The 14,483-nt window shown below is 36.3% G+C and overlaps 1 protein-coding gene across 1 annotated transcript; it reads right to left on the minus strand.

The window, feature by feature from the left end:
• Window positions 1-747: 747 nt before the first annotated feature.
• On the minus strand, window positions 748-13,048 carry AMBN (ameloblastin). The gene is made up of 11 exons (XM_026003477.2): window positions 13,034-13,048; window positions 11,780-11,848; window positions 8,459-8,509; window positions 7,136-7,183; window positions 6,541-6,651; window positions 4,891-5,127; window positions 3,961-3,999; window positions 3,637-3,696; window positions 3,509-3,553; window positions 3,038-3,082; window positions 748-1,284 (listed from the first exon to the last, which is right to left on the minus strand). The coding sequence occupies exons 1-11, from the start codon at window positions 13,046-13,048 to the stop codon at window positions 748-750; spliced, it is 1,257 nt and encodes a 418-aa protein (XP_025859262.2).
• Window positions 13,049-14,483: the final 1,435 nt, after the last annotated feature.

The following is a 14,483-nucleotide window of genomic DNA, read 5'->3' on the forward strand; positions in this document are numbered from 1 at the left end:
AGGGAAGGGACTGTGTCCCTGTTGCCTAGCCAGTGCCAAGGACATTGGTAGAGACTCCATAAACTTTCCATGAAAGAATGAACAAATTAAATAAAATGGGCTAAAGAGTAGGAAGGGTAGGGAATGAGTATGCCTTTCTTAACTATTTGAATATATGTAAATAATAAACATATAATTCCTGATATTTTCAATGAGAAAAATTCTTTATTTAAAATAGGCTAGGTGTTTTTAGTAGATTAAATAAAATATTCTACAAATGAGAATTTTAAATCCAATATACCAAACTCAGTAATACCAGTCAGGGATTGCTCATCAATCCCTGTTTCATAATGTTTGAATGATATATCTCATCATTCTTAGAATATGTGCCTTTGCTTAGGGAAACATTTCCAAAGCAATGTCACATTTCTTGGATATAACAGTATCATGCTAGTTAGAGAAATTCCGTAAGGCCTAGGATAGCTGAGAGACAGTGATTTTCCAATGCAGAGGCCCTTAGACTTGCTCTGATGTTATTAATAGTATTTCTAAATCACAGAGACGGTCGACACATTTTATTTCAAAAAGAGAATGAAAGCAAGAAGGGGACCTACACTATTTCTAGCCACTTGTATTTATTAATATATGCTTAGCATTTTTAATGCCTTTGGTGCAAAAGGATAGGAAGTGTGTTAGCAAAAAGATATACTATGGGGACAAAGCTGGGGAGCATGTGCATACAGAAGGTAGCTGATAATCTTAAGGTTCTCAGGGCTCTTGGAAATGCCACCCGTCAGGCATAATCTGGGGCTGCTGGGCCTTGTTTTCTGGCATCAATGTTTGCTCAGTGTCTGGGATCACTGTGGTATCCGTGGGCGTTTCTTCCAGGGGTGTGGTCACATCAGCACCGTAGGTCTCATAAATATCAGCTAATTCAGGGGTCATCAGTGGGTCAGCGTCTGCCGGGGTGACCCTGGGGGGTCCCCCGCTCTGCCCTGCAGGGCCTCTTGCCAGGCTGGGATCATTGTCCTTTGGATGAGCAAGAAGCCCTCCTAGGGCACCAGGTGCTACCTCGGTAAGGAGAGCCGGGTTTTCTGGATTGGCTGGGTTGACATCGTGCATGGGGGAGCCTTGTGCCCCTCCTTCTCCCTTCTCAGGGCCTTTGGTTCCCGCGACTGGGGAGTCAAATTCCAGAGTAAAGTCCCCGCCCATGCCTGGATTGTGGGGCATCCCTCCAAGGTTAGGCCTCATGCCTCCAAATCCTGGGAACATGGCTCCATAGGCCATGGGGCTTCCTCTGCCTCCCTGGAAAAAAACCATTGACCAAAGATAGGGTTATCACATATTATTAAGTATACCATGCAATCATAATTGGTCAGATTCACCAAGAAATCATAAAAAACTGATAGGGAACAATTTGTTGGCCGATAGCTTTGTGTAAGCACGTTTCTTACTAAACTGGCTTTCACATAAAGGAGAGGATGCTGACTTCTCTGGATGCTCACTTCTGTGAAAGACAGATGGAGACCCTTTGCCATGTCTGGCTGAAAACGTAGGAATGTCAGAAGTGGGGACACAGGGCAGAACAAAGGCTATGGGCAAAGGTAGTTTGAATTATATTTAAGAAAACAATAAGCAGACAAAATAGGCAATACCATCCTCAAAAAAACCAAACAAAAACAGATCCCATGGCTGAGTTTGTTGAGGGTTATTTTTAGAGAATTATGTCAACATCATTTCTCAAATGAATGAAGCCTCACATAACACTTCCTCTTTCTTTCTTTCTTTCTTTCTTTCTTTCTTTCTTTCTTTCTTTCTTTCTTTCGGAACATGTGTAAGAAAAAGAAGCTTGATTTCTCTGGAAGAATGGAAATATTTTCTTCCTGTAGACAGAACTGTAGAATTGTTCATGTTTCCTTTTCCTGCCTTTGCTGTTAAAAATGTCCAACCCAATATCTTGGGCTATTTACAGAGATTGTGCAGTTTTGTAACTTGCATATTTGTAATTTCATTTAATTAATGAATCTTTTACACTTTTAACTCATTTTAAATTATATCTTCAATTTTTTGGTTACATTTATTGTGAGTTTTTCATAAGCAAAATCTTTTGAGCAAGAGGCAGAGTATAAATATATTCATTAAAATGTTAAGATGATAATTAACACTTTCTTGAATTTTCAGCCAGTTGCGTTGGTGGTACGTGGATACAATATTCTTTTCTCCTACCTTTCCTTAGCTCTACTCTCTCAATGTCCCCTCCTCACATCATCTCCTCAAGGGATGAACTATGAACCCCTGGGCTGAGCTAACTGCCTCTCCCCTTTTTCTCTCTCATAGCTCTGTTGCTCATTATCATATAATTTTAACACTATCTGCCTTTGTATCTATCTTTTCCATTGATAAGACAGTAAACTCCTGGAAAACGGAAATCTTGTCTAATTTATCTTGCCTCTGTAGTGTCTTTCTATGCATCTAGTTCACAGAAGGCACTCAAGAATGCTGGGATGCGAGTTTTCTTTCAGTGATACGTAATGTCACACTGGTTTGATGCATACAATATTGCAATAGTGTTGTATGGTGACAGATGGTGGTTACACTTGTGGTAAGCACGACATAATATATAAACGTGCTCATTTTATTTTTCTTTTTGATATTTCAATTTTGAGGTCAAAATTATTTGCAACACTGTTGAATTTGTTGTTTTGAGGGGTTAATTGCTCTAGAAGAAGCGGGAACTCTGTACTAATCACATGTATCTTTTTTGGTTTGAAGCATTTGCTATTCAAACCTCTTCAAGAGAGGTTTCTCTTCTGCTCATATTCAAGAAATGGAACAAAATCCTATGTTCCAGAATGGTCACTCTCAGAAATGACTATGGGAAACATGGGGAAGTCTCTGCACTTTGTGGAAGAATCAAGTTTTTGGTTTTGCAATAGAATAATCTGAGTTCTGTGCAATGTATTCAATGACTTTCATGGCCAATGCTTCTTGCAGCAAGTCATCTGTGACTGTTCTACCAGGACCACTATTTTAGGAAAAGTTGGAAGACATTACTCACAGCCATTTCTTCTGAGCTCATGATGCCAAGTCTGCCAGGAGCGTTCTGTTCAAAAAGGAACAGTGCATCTTATTACAGAAGATTCCTATCATCCTATTAGCTACTCAAGACAATGCTAAAAGTCACTTAGTTTTTCCTAAAGCCTTAATATTAATGCTGTGCCCAGAATAAGAATAAAGTAGAGAGATGAGTCATTATTGAGTAAATGTAGCCAATTTGGATAATCCAGAAAGAAAATGTACCTTTTTAAAAAATGTCATTGTGTGTGTGTGTGTGTGTGTGTGTGTGTGTGTGTGTGCACGAGTCTGGCCAGAGTTATTCAAATAGAAAGTGTGCTTCCTTGCTATTTCAGTCACCAACTTAGGCATTCAGAGAATATGAACTATTTTGTGTGAGGCTTAGATTTTATAATTTTAGCTCTTAAGATAACATTTAATTTAAAATGATACTTTCTGTAGGATACAGACTTACCAATTGATTTGCTCCATAGGACATGTAAAATATTCCCGGATAAAGCTAAATATAAATACGACAATCATTATTTTCCAAAAAAAAATTTTAAGTAAATTGTAGGTAGAAACATATTTTTAAAAACTTACCGGAGATGGTTTATTTTGTGGCATTGGTCCCCGAGATATCAAACGAGCTATTTGGAACACCTGGAAGTGGTTGAAAATAGAATTAGTAGTTCATTTTTGCAATAACATAGGCAAACCTCCCATAACAGCCATTTCTAAGAGTTATAGGAAATGCCTTTTCAGGTGGATTAGAATAACAAATAAGTATTTGATATTTAAGAAAACCAAAGAAACCATTATACTTCATTATTCATGGATAAATGGGGCAATGAAAGTTTTTCACTCTTTTTTCTTGAAGTATAGATATTTCTCCCAAGAAAGTATCTCACTGAAATCTATACTTACTGATGGACCTTGTGGTTCAGCAAAATCCATTCCTGGTAGCTGCATTACAGATAAACATTAAAATTACTAAACCATAAAAATAGAACTGGGCACACTCCTACCTTATTTATGACTATGATAAAACAATTTAAAATGAGTTTCCTGATTTTCACTTTCATTTAGTCTTGAGCAATACACCCAAGAGATAACAATTGCCTTTCACTGGCTTGTCTCAAATGAATGGGCAGGGAGATGAGGCATGTTTACCCCGAACTTGCTTGGTTTTGCAGAGTAGGAAGTAATTAGTTTTGGAATCAGAGCATGCCAGGTTTATTTGAGCCCTGACTCTATCACTTTACTTTTTCTTAATACCAGCAAAATTTATAACCTGTCGAAGTCTTTATAACCTGTCTTCTTTTTAAAAAGGATGATGATATCTATCTTTATAGGAATGTAATCAGGATGATATGGTGTAATGTTAAATGCCTGTAACATATTGGTTAAATGGTACCTTCCTTTTCTTCCACTGCTCTTTTCCTTACATCATTACATGATTGTCTTCTCTCTATCAGACAGAGAAATAATAATCCAAAATACTACATGCAGTGCTGTGGCCTCAATTGCTCTTCTCAATCCTTCCAGCACTGAAAAAGATCTTGATAGGAAGCCATGGACTTCTCTGGACTGTCCTATTTCCTCTGAAAGCTTTCATCTTTTTGCAACTAAGAAACTAAATTTTACAGGCACAGGATTTTTAGAATCCATGCCTTAGCTCTGATGGCAAAGGACAGGAATGGATATTTATATTCTACTCCCAGACATGTCAACTCCAAAAACATATTTGTATTGTCATATATTAGCCTGAGAGTTCTGATTATTTAAATGTGCTCTGCAAATCAGTTTTCCTTCATTGAGTTAGTGGGTAATACCAATTTGACTTCAGAGAATTACCTCCGCCTTTGGTGGCTTATCTGATGGTGCCACCTGCTGTTCAAGCATTGGCCCCTCTGTTTGCTGCAAGGGCGGTTGTCCTTGGTAAACTGGAGGCTGAGGTCCCCCCTTCTGGGCGGTGTCCTGGATGTCAGTTACAATAGCAGACTGGAGGAAGGGTTTCTGTCCTGGCTGTTGAGGCTGCAGGGATGGCTGCGATGGGAGAGGTGGGGGATGCACAGGCAAAGAATATTCATACTGCAGAGAAATTTGAAAGGAGTGTCAGGAAGCGATAGCTCACTGAACTATGGTCTCTAGAATTTCTAGAGCAAAAGGACTTGAGGAACTTTCTACTCTCAAGAGAGTCTGAGGGAATTGTCTTGAAGTTGTAGGAAACACAATTATGCAATTGTGCATTGCATAAAAAATTGCAATTATGCAATTTATTACACCAATAACAGTCAGTGTTATTTGGGGCAGTCTGGTGTGTCTCCCTTACTTCCTTTGGGACTATCTGTGCTCCAGAATATGGAAAGCTATTGGACTTCTTGATAGAATGGTCATTTCACCCCTGAGTTTCCTTGGATATGTCTATTCTACCACTCTCATTGGATTACAATACTTTGTTATATATCTTTGCCCCCAGTCCACTGACAAATGTCTTATTTGTCTTTATAGCCCTAGGACTTAACATGGTTCCTAACAAGTGCCTGGCACATGATAAATAATATATTTTTTGAGTTAATGAAAGGGGGAGGATCATTAAGTAAAATACTAATCAAATTCCTGCATTGTGGAGTCCATTTTGGAAACAATCAAGTGGAGAAAAAGTCACTTTTTACATAATTTATTGTCCCACTAAATGTGGCTTGGTGAGTAATGCTACTTGTCGTGGAAGGCCACCTGGAATCAAAGATTCCTGTTAAAACCACCATGTTTATTTGCTCCTTTTTGAAATTAAGTGTGGTAAATGGCTCCCTGTTATTTTTTAAGTCATTTTCAAGCTCCTCAACGTGGTATGGAAGTCTCACAATAATCTGGCTCTGCTTTGCCTCTTCAACTACTGTGCATCTCTAAACTCCTGTGGCTTTTATTTTCTATACCTCACAATGTAGTACCTTGTAATATGTTGTCTTATCATATCTCCCAATCAGAACCTTGGAACCGTTTCACTTTCACTCCCAACCTACCAATTGGCTTATGCATTTATTAGACAACTAATAAATAATGGTTAACTGATTGATGTATTTGTTGATTGTTGTAGGGTTCAAGATATTTTGGCCAGGGCTTTGGCATCATTTTAAACATGCCTTTGAAAAATTATTTTGGGAATCCTGACCAAAATGAGGATTGTTCAGGGCATAGTCTGTTTCCATCTTGAAGGGTACTTTACCTATTGCTATTGCTCGTGTCATTAACATAAGTCTCATTTTTGGAGACCATATCTTCCTATGTGAAGTGAATATATAAATAGGTCAAAAGTTTGGACTACTTTATTTTAAATTTTCCTAAGTACTAAAAACAATGATAAGTTTTGATTGGTTAATATTTGGATAATTTTTTGTTCATTATTATTATTGGTCTGTAGCTAGTTTGTGACAATTTAGAGAAGGCAAATAGGGGAATAGTTTTAAGCTTGGAGTTTCAAGCACATTGATACAATAAACTTACCTGTTGAGTTTCATGTTCCCTTGGTCTCATCCATGGGAAAGAAGAATGCGGTGGGAGGAGACCATGCATCCACAAAGAATTAAATGATTTTCCAAAACCAAATCTTGAATACTAAAGACATGCAGGGGAAAAAAAAGCATGCTTATATTTCAGTATTGGCTTAGTTTTCATCTTCTAAATATCCATAGAAAGTGTAGAGATAGCAAAAGTAAGTGTGACATTGGTGAATTTAATATGGATGGGTAAATACTTTCTTCCAACATTTACTTTTCATTCTGAGTCAACTGGAATATTCCCATAAACCTACTTGAGATTTAGCTTTTTAAGCTCTCATATTTTGGGACATTTAATAAAATTGATGGTACAAAATAGGATTTTTTTTTTTTTACTCAAGAAAATTCAATATTGCTTTACCTACCATCCCATCCCAGGATCTTATTTTGTTTTAGGTTATTTCAATTATTCATTTTTTCTTCCAATATTTGGGATAATGTCTATTCACTAACGTATGTTATGAATTTTTATGTTGCTATTAATATCACTACCATCACCACCATTAATTCTTGCAATAAGAAATATTTGAAACTATGGTTACCTGAGAAAGCATGTTTAATCCCTGCAAACTTCCCAACTGTCTCATTGTCTATTAAAAGAAAAAAAGTGTGTTAATGTTTGCACAAATATTCCTTTTCTGTATGATACAACTGTTTTCTCAACATATGGTATTATTAGCACAAAGTTTGTGGTGTGTCAGTTTGAATAAAAATAAGCACAAATCATTACTGAAAAGTGGAAATGTTAAATGTGGTTGTGCCATTGTTGTTATTGCTACTAAGTTAGTGAACTTGATTTATTAATCATTAATCAAATTAGGAGGTCACATTGAAACATTGGAAAATAGCTCATGCAATGGAAACTGAAATTTGATTGTGAGAATATTACTTCATTGACTCTCCCTCCACCCTAACTTAACTTACTTTGCCTTTTATAAATCTAGCAGCCAAACAGGGAAACAAAACAAAACAAGACAAGACAAGACAATATAAACCTTACCTCCTTTCCAAATAAAAAAGGCCTCAATATAATGAATATAAAAGACATTGGGGAAAATGATGGAATCTGCATAAATGGTCAAGAATGCTGCCAATTCAACAAAAAGTCAATTTCAATTTTATGGGAAGAGGTTTAGAGTGCTTTGAGTTGATTTTAATCTAGAAAGTGAGAAAAAATAACTCAATGAAATTAGCTTCCATTTGAAATCAGCTTCTAGCCTACGTAAGTAGTGATTCCCCTACATTGTCATGATATAAACAACACTTTGCAAGGTCTTATGAAAAATTTATAATCTCATGCATATTTTTCTACTCATAACTCAATATTTTCTATTCACATGGTCGAATATTTCTATTGTGCTGAGATTTTCTAAACAGTGTTATTAGTTATGAGAAATGCAGGAAGATAGACACAAGGTATGAAACAGGTACCACAGAACAAAGCTAATGTTATTTACAGTAGTTCTTATAAACAACTACATTTTGTAAGGTAAATTTTCTTCATGGGAACATTGTCATATAAGATACTATAAGGTGATAGATATAAACCATTTGTGGCTTCAGAACAATATGTTTTAATTAATGTAGTAGTTATATTATGTAAATATAATTTATATTAGGTATTAAATATAAGTATTGATCTGATTCACACACAGATGACATTCTAAAGACTAAAATATCTGAGAGTTTAAAATTGCAGTAAAATGATAAGATGAGGCTCTAATAAATGTCATAACACTTCTCTGGTGCTTCTCTAGATTGCCCCTGACTTCTGGCTGGGAAAACAGAACCAGCTCCTGGTATTTCTCTCTCACTAGGTCCATATAAATGTAAAAATTATATGTAAATACTCTGACAGTACCTACCTCCAGGCTTAAACTAGCCATGCCTGGTGTCCCAGGTTGCTGAGGAAACACCTAGAAGGAAATAAGAATAATTCTGAGATCTCTGGTAGAACTTCCTTAAAAGTACACTGGAAATAAAAAGCTACTCAGGGCATAAAGACCAGCTGAAGGCTTTTGACTTGAGCTTTTAAGCAGAAGAAAGAAGAATTTAAATTAATTGGGGAATTAACATCATGTTTAATAATTTTGCTTCCACATGAACCATCTACCTGTTGTATCTTAATGCAGAGAAATTTGATTTTGTTGGAGGTTACATCAAAAACAAGAAGTAAAATCAAGCTACAAAATAGAAAACCAAGAGTACTTTGTATCCTAAAAATTATCCCATGGAGAAGCAAAAGGGACAAACTTAGCCTCAATTTTCTTGTGCTTTTGGCAAACCTACATGCTTCTGATTAATGGAATGTGGCATGGGATCATGGCATTCAGCAAAACCAAATGCAAAACCTTACTTGCCATCTAGTCAGGGGGCTTCAACAAATCCTCTGTCATCTTTTGTGAAAGATTATTTTATGTATAAGCTTATTGCTCTATGTTTATATTTTTTGGATCATATCCAAAAGATTTTATTTATTTATTCATAGAGACATAGAGAGAGAATGAGAGGCAGAGACACAGGCAGAGGAGAAGCAGGCTCCTTGCAGGGAGCCCGACGTGGGACTTGATCCTGGGTTCCCAGGATCAGGCCCTGGGTTGAAGGTGGCTCTAAACCGCTGAGCCACCAGGGCTGCCCCAAGATATATACATATATATATAATAAATTTATTTATTATTGGTGTTCAATTTGCCAACATACAGAATAACACCCAGTGCTCATCCCGTCAAGTGCCCCCCTCAGTGCCCGTCACCCAGTCACCCCCACCCCCCTCCTCTTCCCCTTCCACCACCCCTAGTTCGTTTCTCAGTTAGGAGTCTTCATATTCTGTCTCCCTTTCTGATATTTCCTACCCATTTCTTCTCCCTTCCCTTCTATTCCCTTTCACTATTATTTATATTCCCCAAATGAATGAGACCATGATGTTTGTCCTTCTCCGATTGACTTATTTCACTCAGCATAATACCCTCCAGTTCCATCCACGTTGAAGCAAATGGTGGGTATTTGTCATTTCTAATGGCTGAGGAATATTCCATTGTATACATAAACCACGTCTTCTTTATCCATTCATCTAAGATATATATATTTAAAAATAAAAAACATTCTAGCATCAAGTATTCCTATATTTGATGTGTTCATCTAAAAGTTGTCAAAAATATAGTTATACTTAAACTATGTTTTTAAAGTTTAAGATATTTTTCTTTCTAAAGCAATCCTTATTAATGGCACAAATACCAGTAGAAAAACATGAAGAATGGAAGAAAAAGAATTAGAGTACGTTTTGAGGGTCTCTGGTTCTTTGGAAATCCTTACTATTGGGGCCACTGGTTCTTAATGCCTTCCTTCCTTCATTTATACCACAAATATTGGAGTGTCCACTAAATATATTGGGACTATTTATTTTTTTATGAGTAAGAAGCTCAGGAACAGTTTCCTGAGTATGTTATCTACCCTCTACTTTCTGCTTTTTTATAAGGGTAAAATCTCACCCTCTGAATCATGGTGCAAATTTTTCTAAATAATTTAGTTTTAGAAATGGATAGCTGGAAAGGAATTATAAATGTGTAGCAAATACTCCAAGCAGAGGAAAAGATTAGTTGTGTTAGACATGAAGAGTGAAGGGTGTGTGTGTGGGGGGCAGTCAGCAAGTTGTTCAGCATTTGAGGAAACTGTGAGATTAAAACCTTCTTTCCTGCCATTGGCCAGTACACAAATAGGGTATCTTGGACACATCCACCTCCAGGACAAAGTACACTTTGCTTTCCATTTGCTCCAAGTCCTCATCTAAACAATATTTACTAAGTTCTTTATAGATCTTGGAAACTAGCCCTTTATCTGATACGTCATTTGCAAATATCTTCTCCCATTCGGTAGGTTGTCTTTGAGTTTTGTTGACTGTATCTTTTGCTGGGTGTTATTCTATATGTTGGCAAATTGAACACCAATAAAAAATAAATTTATAAAAAAATAAACAATATTTACATGAATGTAAATGGACAGAGGATACATTTCCAACAAAGAAGTAAAAGGAGAAGAACATTTAATTTGACAAGCAGTCAGGTGGCAATCCTAAGCAATTGTATTCCTCAGGGTGGACCTGACTGACACAGGCGTGGTCTAGCATAGGTTCCAAGAGTGTCAAAGTATTAGACAGATAGTGGATGGCTGAGGCTGACCCCAATGTCAGTATCATACAAAGGTAAGCTAGGGTGGTCACTTCAGTTTTTCTTTCACTTGAAGTTCATGTTGAGTAATGGAATAGAACTCTTCTTATTTGTAGAATTGAGATTTTTATCCTTGTAATCAGTTTCCTCCCCCTCCTCTGAAACATTTAACTTTAAAAAACCCAAGTAAGCTAAACTTTTTTTCTCAGGGAAGTATTTTAAGGTTTGTTTGGGTCTAAACTATGAGTTCCTCTAGAGAAGAGACCATGTCATATTTACCTTCATGCCCCCAATGCCCAGAACATCACTGGATACGTGGCAGGTGCTAAGGCATATTTGCCAAATGCACATAGCAGCTGAATAAAATCTTCACGGAAACAGAAACATAGCTTATTGGCTGGAGTACAGTATTTTGAAGATTGTATTCATATGAGATCATATCAATATGTGATGGAGTGAACTGTGTAGGCCTATAACATAGAATTAGCCCCATTGCCATGGCATGTTTTGATTTAAGAAACTTCAGCTCTCAGCCACATAATCTCTTCTGATCAGGCAAATCTGTTGGTTAGTTACTGTCTTCAAATGGAATTACTTAGCTCTGTTTTATAACATCATAACTTGGCTAAATATTCTTCTTAAAATGAAGAAAATGTACTTAACCTTTGTGGAGAAACTTCTCCATTTCAATTACATAAAGGTCACAAGTAGTTGATAATAAAATTGTGTCATGATGTTGTGGAGGCCACATAAGTCCTTTATCCTTGAATGATGGAATAAGGCTGCAAAATTGCCTTTGGAATACTTTAATATCTTTTTGAATAGAAAAGTTATATATTTGACTTGTTGCTTTTGGATAGTAAGACTGATTTCTGGGTGACTATTACCTTTGACTCAGTAGGAAGGCTACCGATGGATCAATTCAAAATGAGTCCATGCATGGACTTCAGCCTATATCCTTCAGTATTGTTCAGTAGCCAACAATGTCTCTTTTAGGGTACAATCTACAAAACTCTGACTTACCGGCACTGCAGAACTCATTTTCAGGAGACATAAGATCAGTACCAGGTCCTTCATCTTGAAAAGTGGGATCTGAAACAGAATTAGGTTGGAGAATTAAATAAGATCAATTTTTATTTCAGAACAGCTAAAAGACAATATTTCAAATGAGCCACATCTCTGTTCTTGCAAACGATCAGTTTCAAAGAGCAAAAACAAAACACAACCAAATGTTTCAAAACAACTTATTTGTATTTACTAGTTTTTGGAATGAATTGACAATTAAAAAACATCTAAGTACTTTGTTTTTTTCAATGGAGCCACAACCTAAATGAACATGTAGGAACAACTTCTGTGCTGTGGTCTTTAAATGTTGTATTACGTTTTGTAAATGAACTATGAATTTGAAAATCCTTTCCAATATGTAAAAATTTGGTCTATTAAATATCATTCACATTACTTTCTCTCAGAGTAAATTTTTTTTTCTCTCAGAGTAAATTTTGAAATGCATTTGAAATATAATACAACCAACAATTATTTTATAGCAGACCTTTATTTGCAGGTATATTGGAGTATATGATTCTAGGTTTCAGTTACCCAGATAAACATGCTCAAACCTACATTTTTAAAAATAAGAATGAACTGAATATTTTAATTGTCTTTGGTATTAGTGGGAAATATGTCTCAAAATTGAGTTTTCTTCTGTCTTTGTATTTTAAATTTTTAAATTTTTTAAAAAAAGATTTCATGTACTTGAGAAAGAGAGAGAGAACAAGCAGGGGAGAGACAGAGGGAAAGGAAGAGGCAGGCTCGTGGCTGAGCAGACAGCTTGATGCAGGGCTTGATCCCAGAACCCAAGATCATGACCTGAGCCTAAGGCAGATGCTGAACCGACTGAGCCACTCAGGTGCCCCAAGTGTTCCTCTTTCTAAAATGAATTATCTCTTTAAGTTTACTCCATAACTTGAAAAGCCTCTTTACTCTTACATGAACAAAAATCTGACTAGTCAAGAGATTTGCTCGTCTTTTAATACCTTTCTAAATTAGGTAGTGTTACTAATAATCGCAAATAATAATAAAAAAGTCTACAGATTAGTCTTCTTTTCTTTAGCTGGTAGGGTATTAGACATGTCTTCTCTGGAACATGCTAATGGTTTACAATAAAGTATTATTCAGCTTCTGGTGACAAATAAAAATCCTCTTTATAGAAGAAGATGCCTGGAGATAGAAAAAAAGAACGTATAGGAATCACATGGAAATCATAAAATCACATTTTACCTTCAATGCTGACATGCACTGTGTTCTCAGGGCCTGGTGATGCCAATCAAGACAGTTCTAAGAAAAGAAGATTAAATTTTTTTCTGGACTATGCCTAGGACTTGCTCTGTATCTCTCATTCAGAGAAGACCAGAAACCTTTATTTAAAGTGCCAATCCACCAATCAAAGTGAAGCAAAACGGGGAAAAAAAATAAACTCTGCTCCTATAATTAGCCCACACCCTTTTATTGCATGCAAGGACGTTGGCCCTGTGGAGTCTCATTATTTTTAATTGTAAACCAACCCTTGTATTTATTCAGAGAACTCAATTTCAGGGAAGACAGTAAAGGAATAATGGACATAAGTTCTGAAGACAATCATTTTGGTGAGCTGAAGGAAATATATGTAAAATAGGTGTAAAATTAACCATGATCTGTTTTGTGCAGGTTTTTATCTGCAGATAAAGCTAGCCCAGTGCCGATATTCTCAAAATGTTCACCCTCATATTTGTTGCAGTAAAAGTATCTCCCCTCCCTTACCCTAAATACACATAGTCCAGAAAGAAACAAAAAATAATGTTCTGAGCTGAAAATATTAGATGGATAAAGAATATGTTATAATTTTTTCTTCAGAATTTCCTAGATAGTTTTACACCTGAAGATAATAGACTGGTGTTTAGCCAAGCTTTTGTAAGGGATTTTAAATTGGACCCTCTGAGAGGACCGCTTCAGGTAAATCTTTAGTGCATCTCCCAGTTCTCTGTGGGGAGAGGGATATAAATAAAAACATTCTCCATGAATCAATCAAGTCCACGGGCCTCATCTCACTCCTTAGATAGACCCACTTTTACACATTTAGGACCAAGCCAGGTTAGTCATATTTGTGTTACTTAAAAGGCTAACATCAACATGGATGAGTTTTCTCTCCATGAACGGATAAGAATGTCTTGGATATGGATTGAATTTTAACTGCTTTTGTTATTTCTCTGTCCCTCCTTATCTTTCCAAAGATGTGATTTCAGATGTGGTGAGGATAAGAATTTAAGATTAGTTTCTTAAGAAGGGATGAGTCAGTATACTCTTTAGGGACGTAGGGGTGTTGCCAATTACAGGGAACGCCAAGGAAGCTGGTATTTTGGGAGAAAGATGTCTTCATACCTAAGTGTAGGCCTGACATCTTCAAATAATGTTATCTAAGAAATTGTCCCTGAAAGCTCCATTTCCTGTTGGTAACAGAATATTTTTAGGATGCAAAGAAATAAGGAATATGAATATGTTTTGTAAATAGCAAAATGTTACTGAAATAAAAGTATTATTTTTGACTCTACCTTCCCCATTTCTCTTAATTCCAGTTCTGGTGCTTCATCAAGTCCTTTAATCTCTCTGAGCCCTCATCTCTTCCTTCCTTCCTTCTTCATATAAGGATGATCATTTACTACTATAGTTTGTTTTGAAGATTTGGTGAGATGAT

This window comes from Vulpes vulpes, chromosome 2 (genome assembly GCF_048418805.1).
Source record: "Vulpes vulpes isolate BD-2025 chromosome 2, VulVul3, whole genome shotgun sequence".
Taxonomy (NCBI): domain Eukaryota; kingdom Metazoa; phylum Chordata; class Mammalia; order Carnivora; family Canidae; genus Vulpes; species Vulpes vulpes.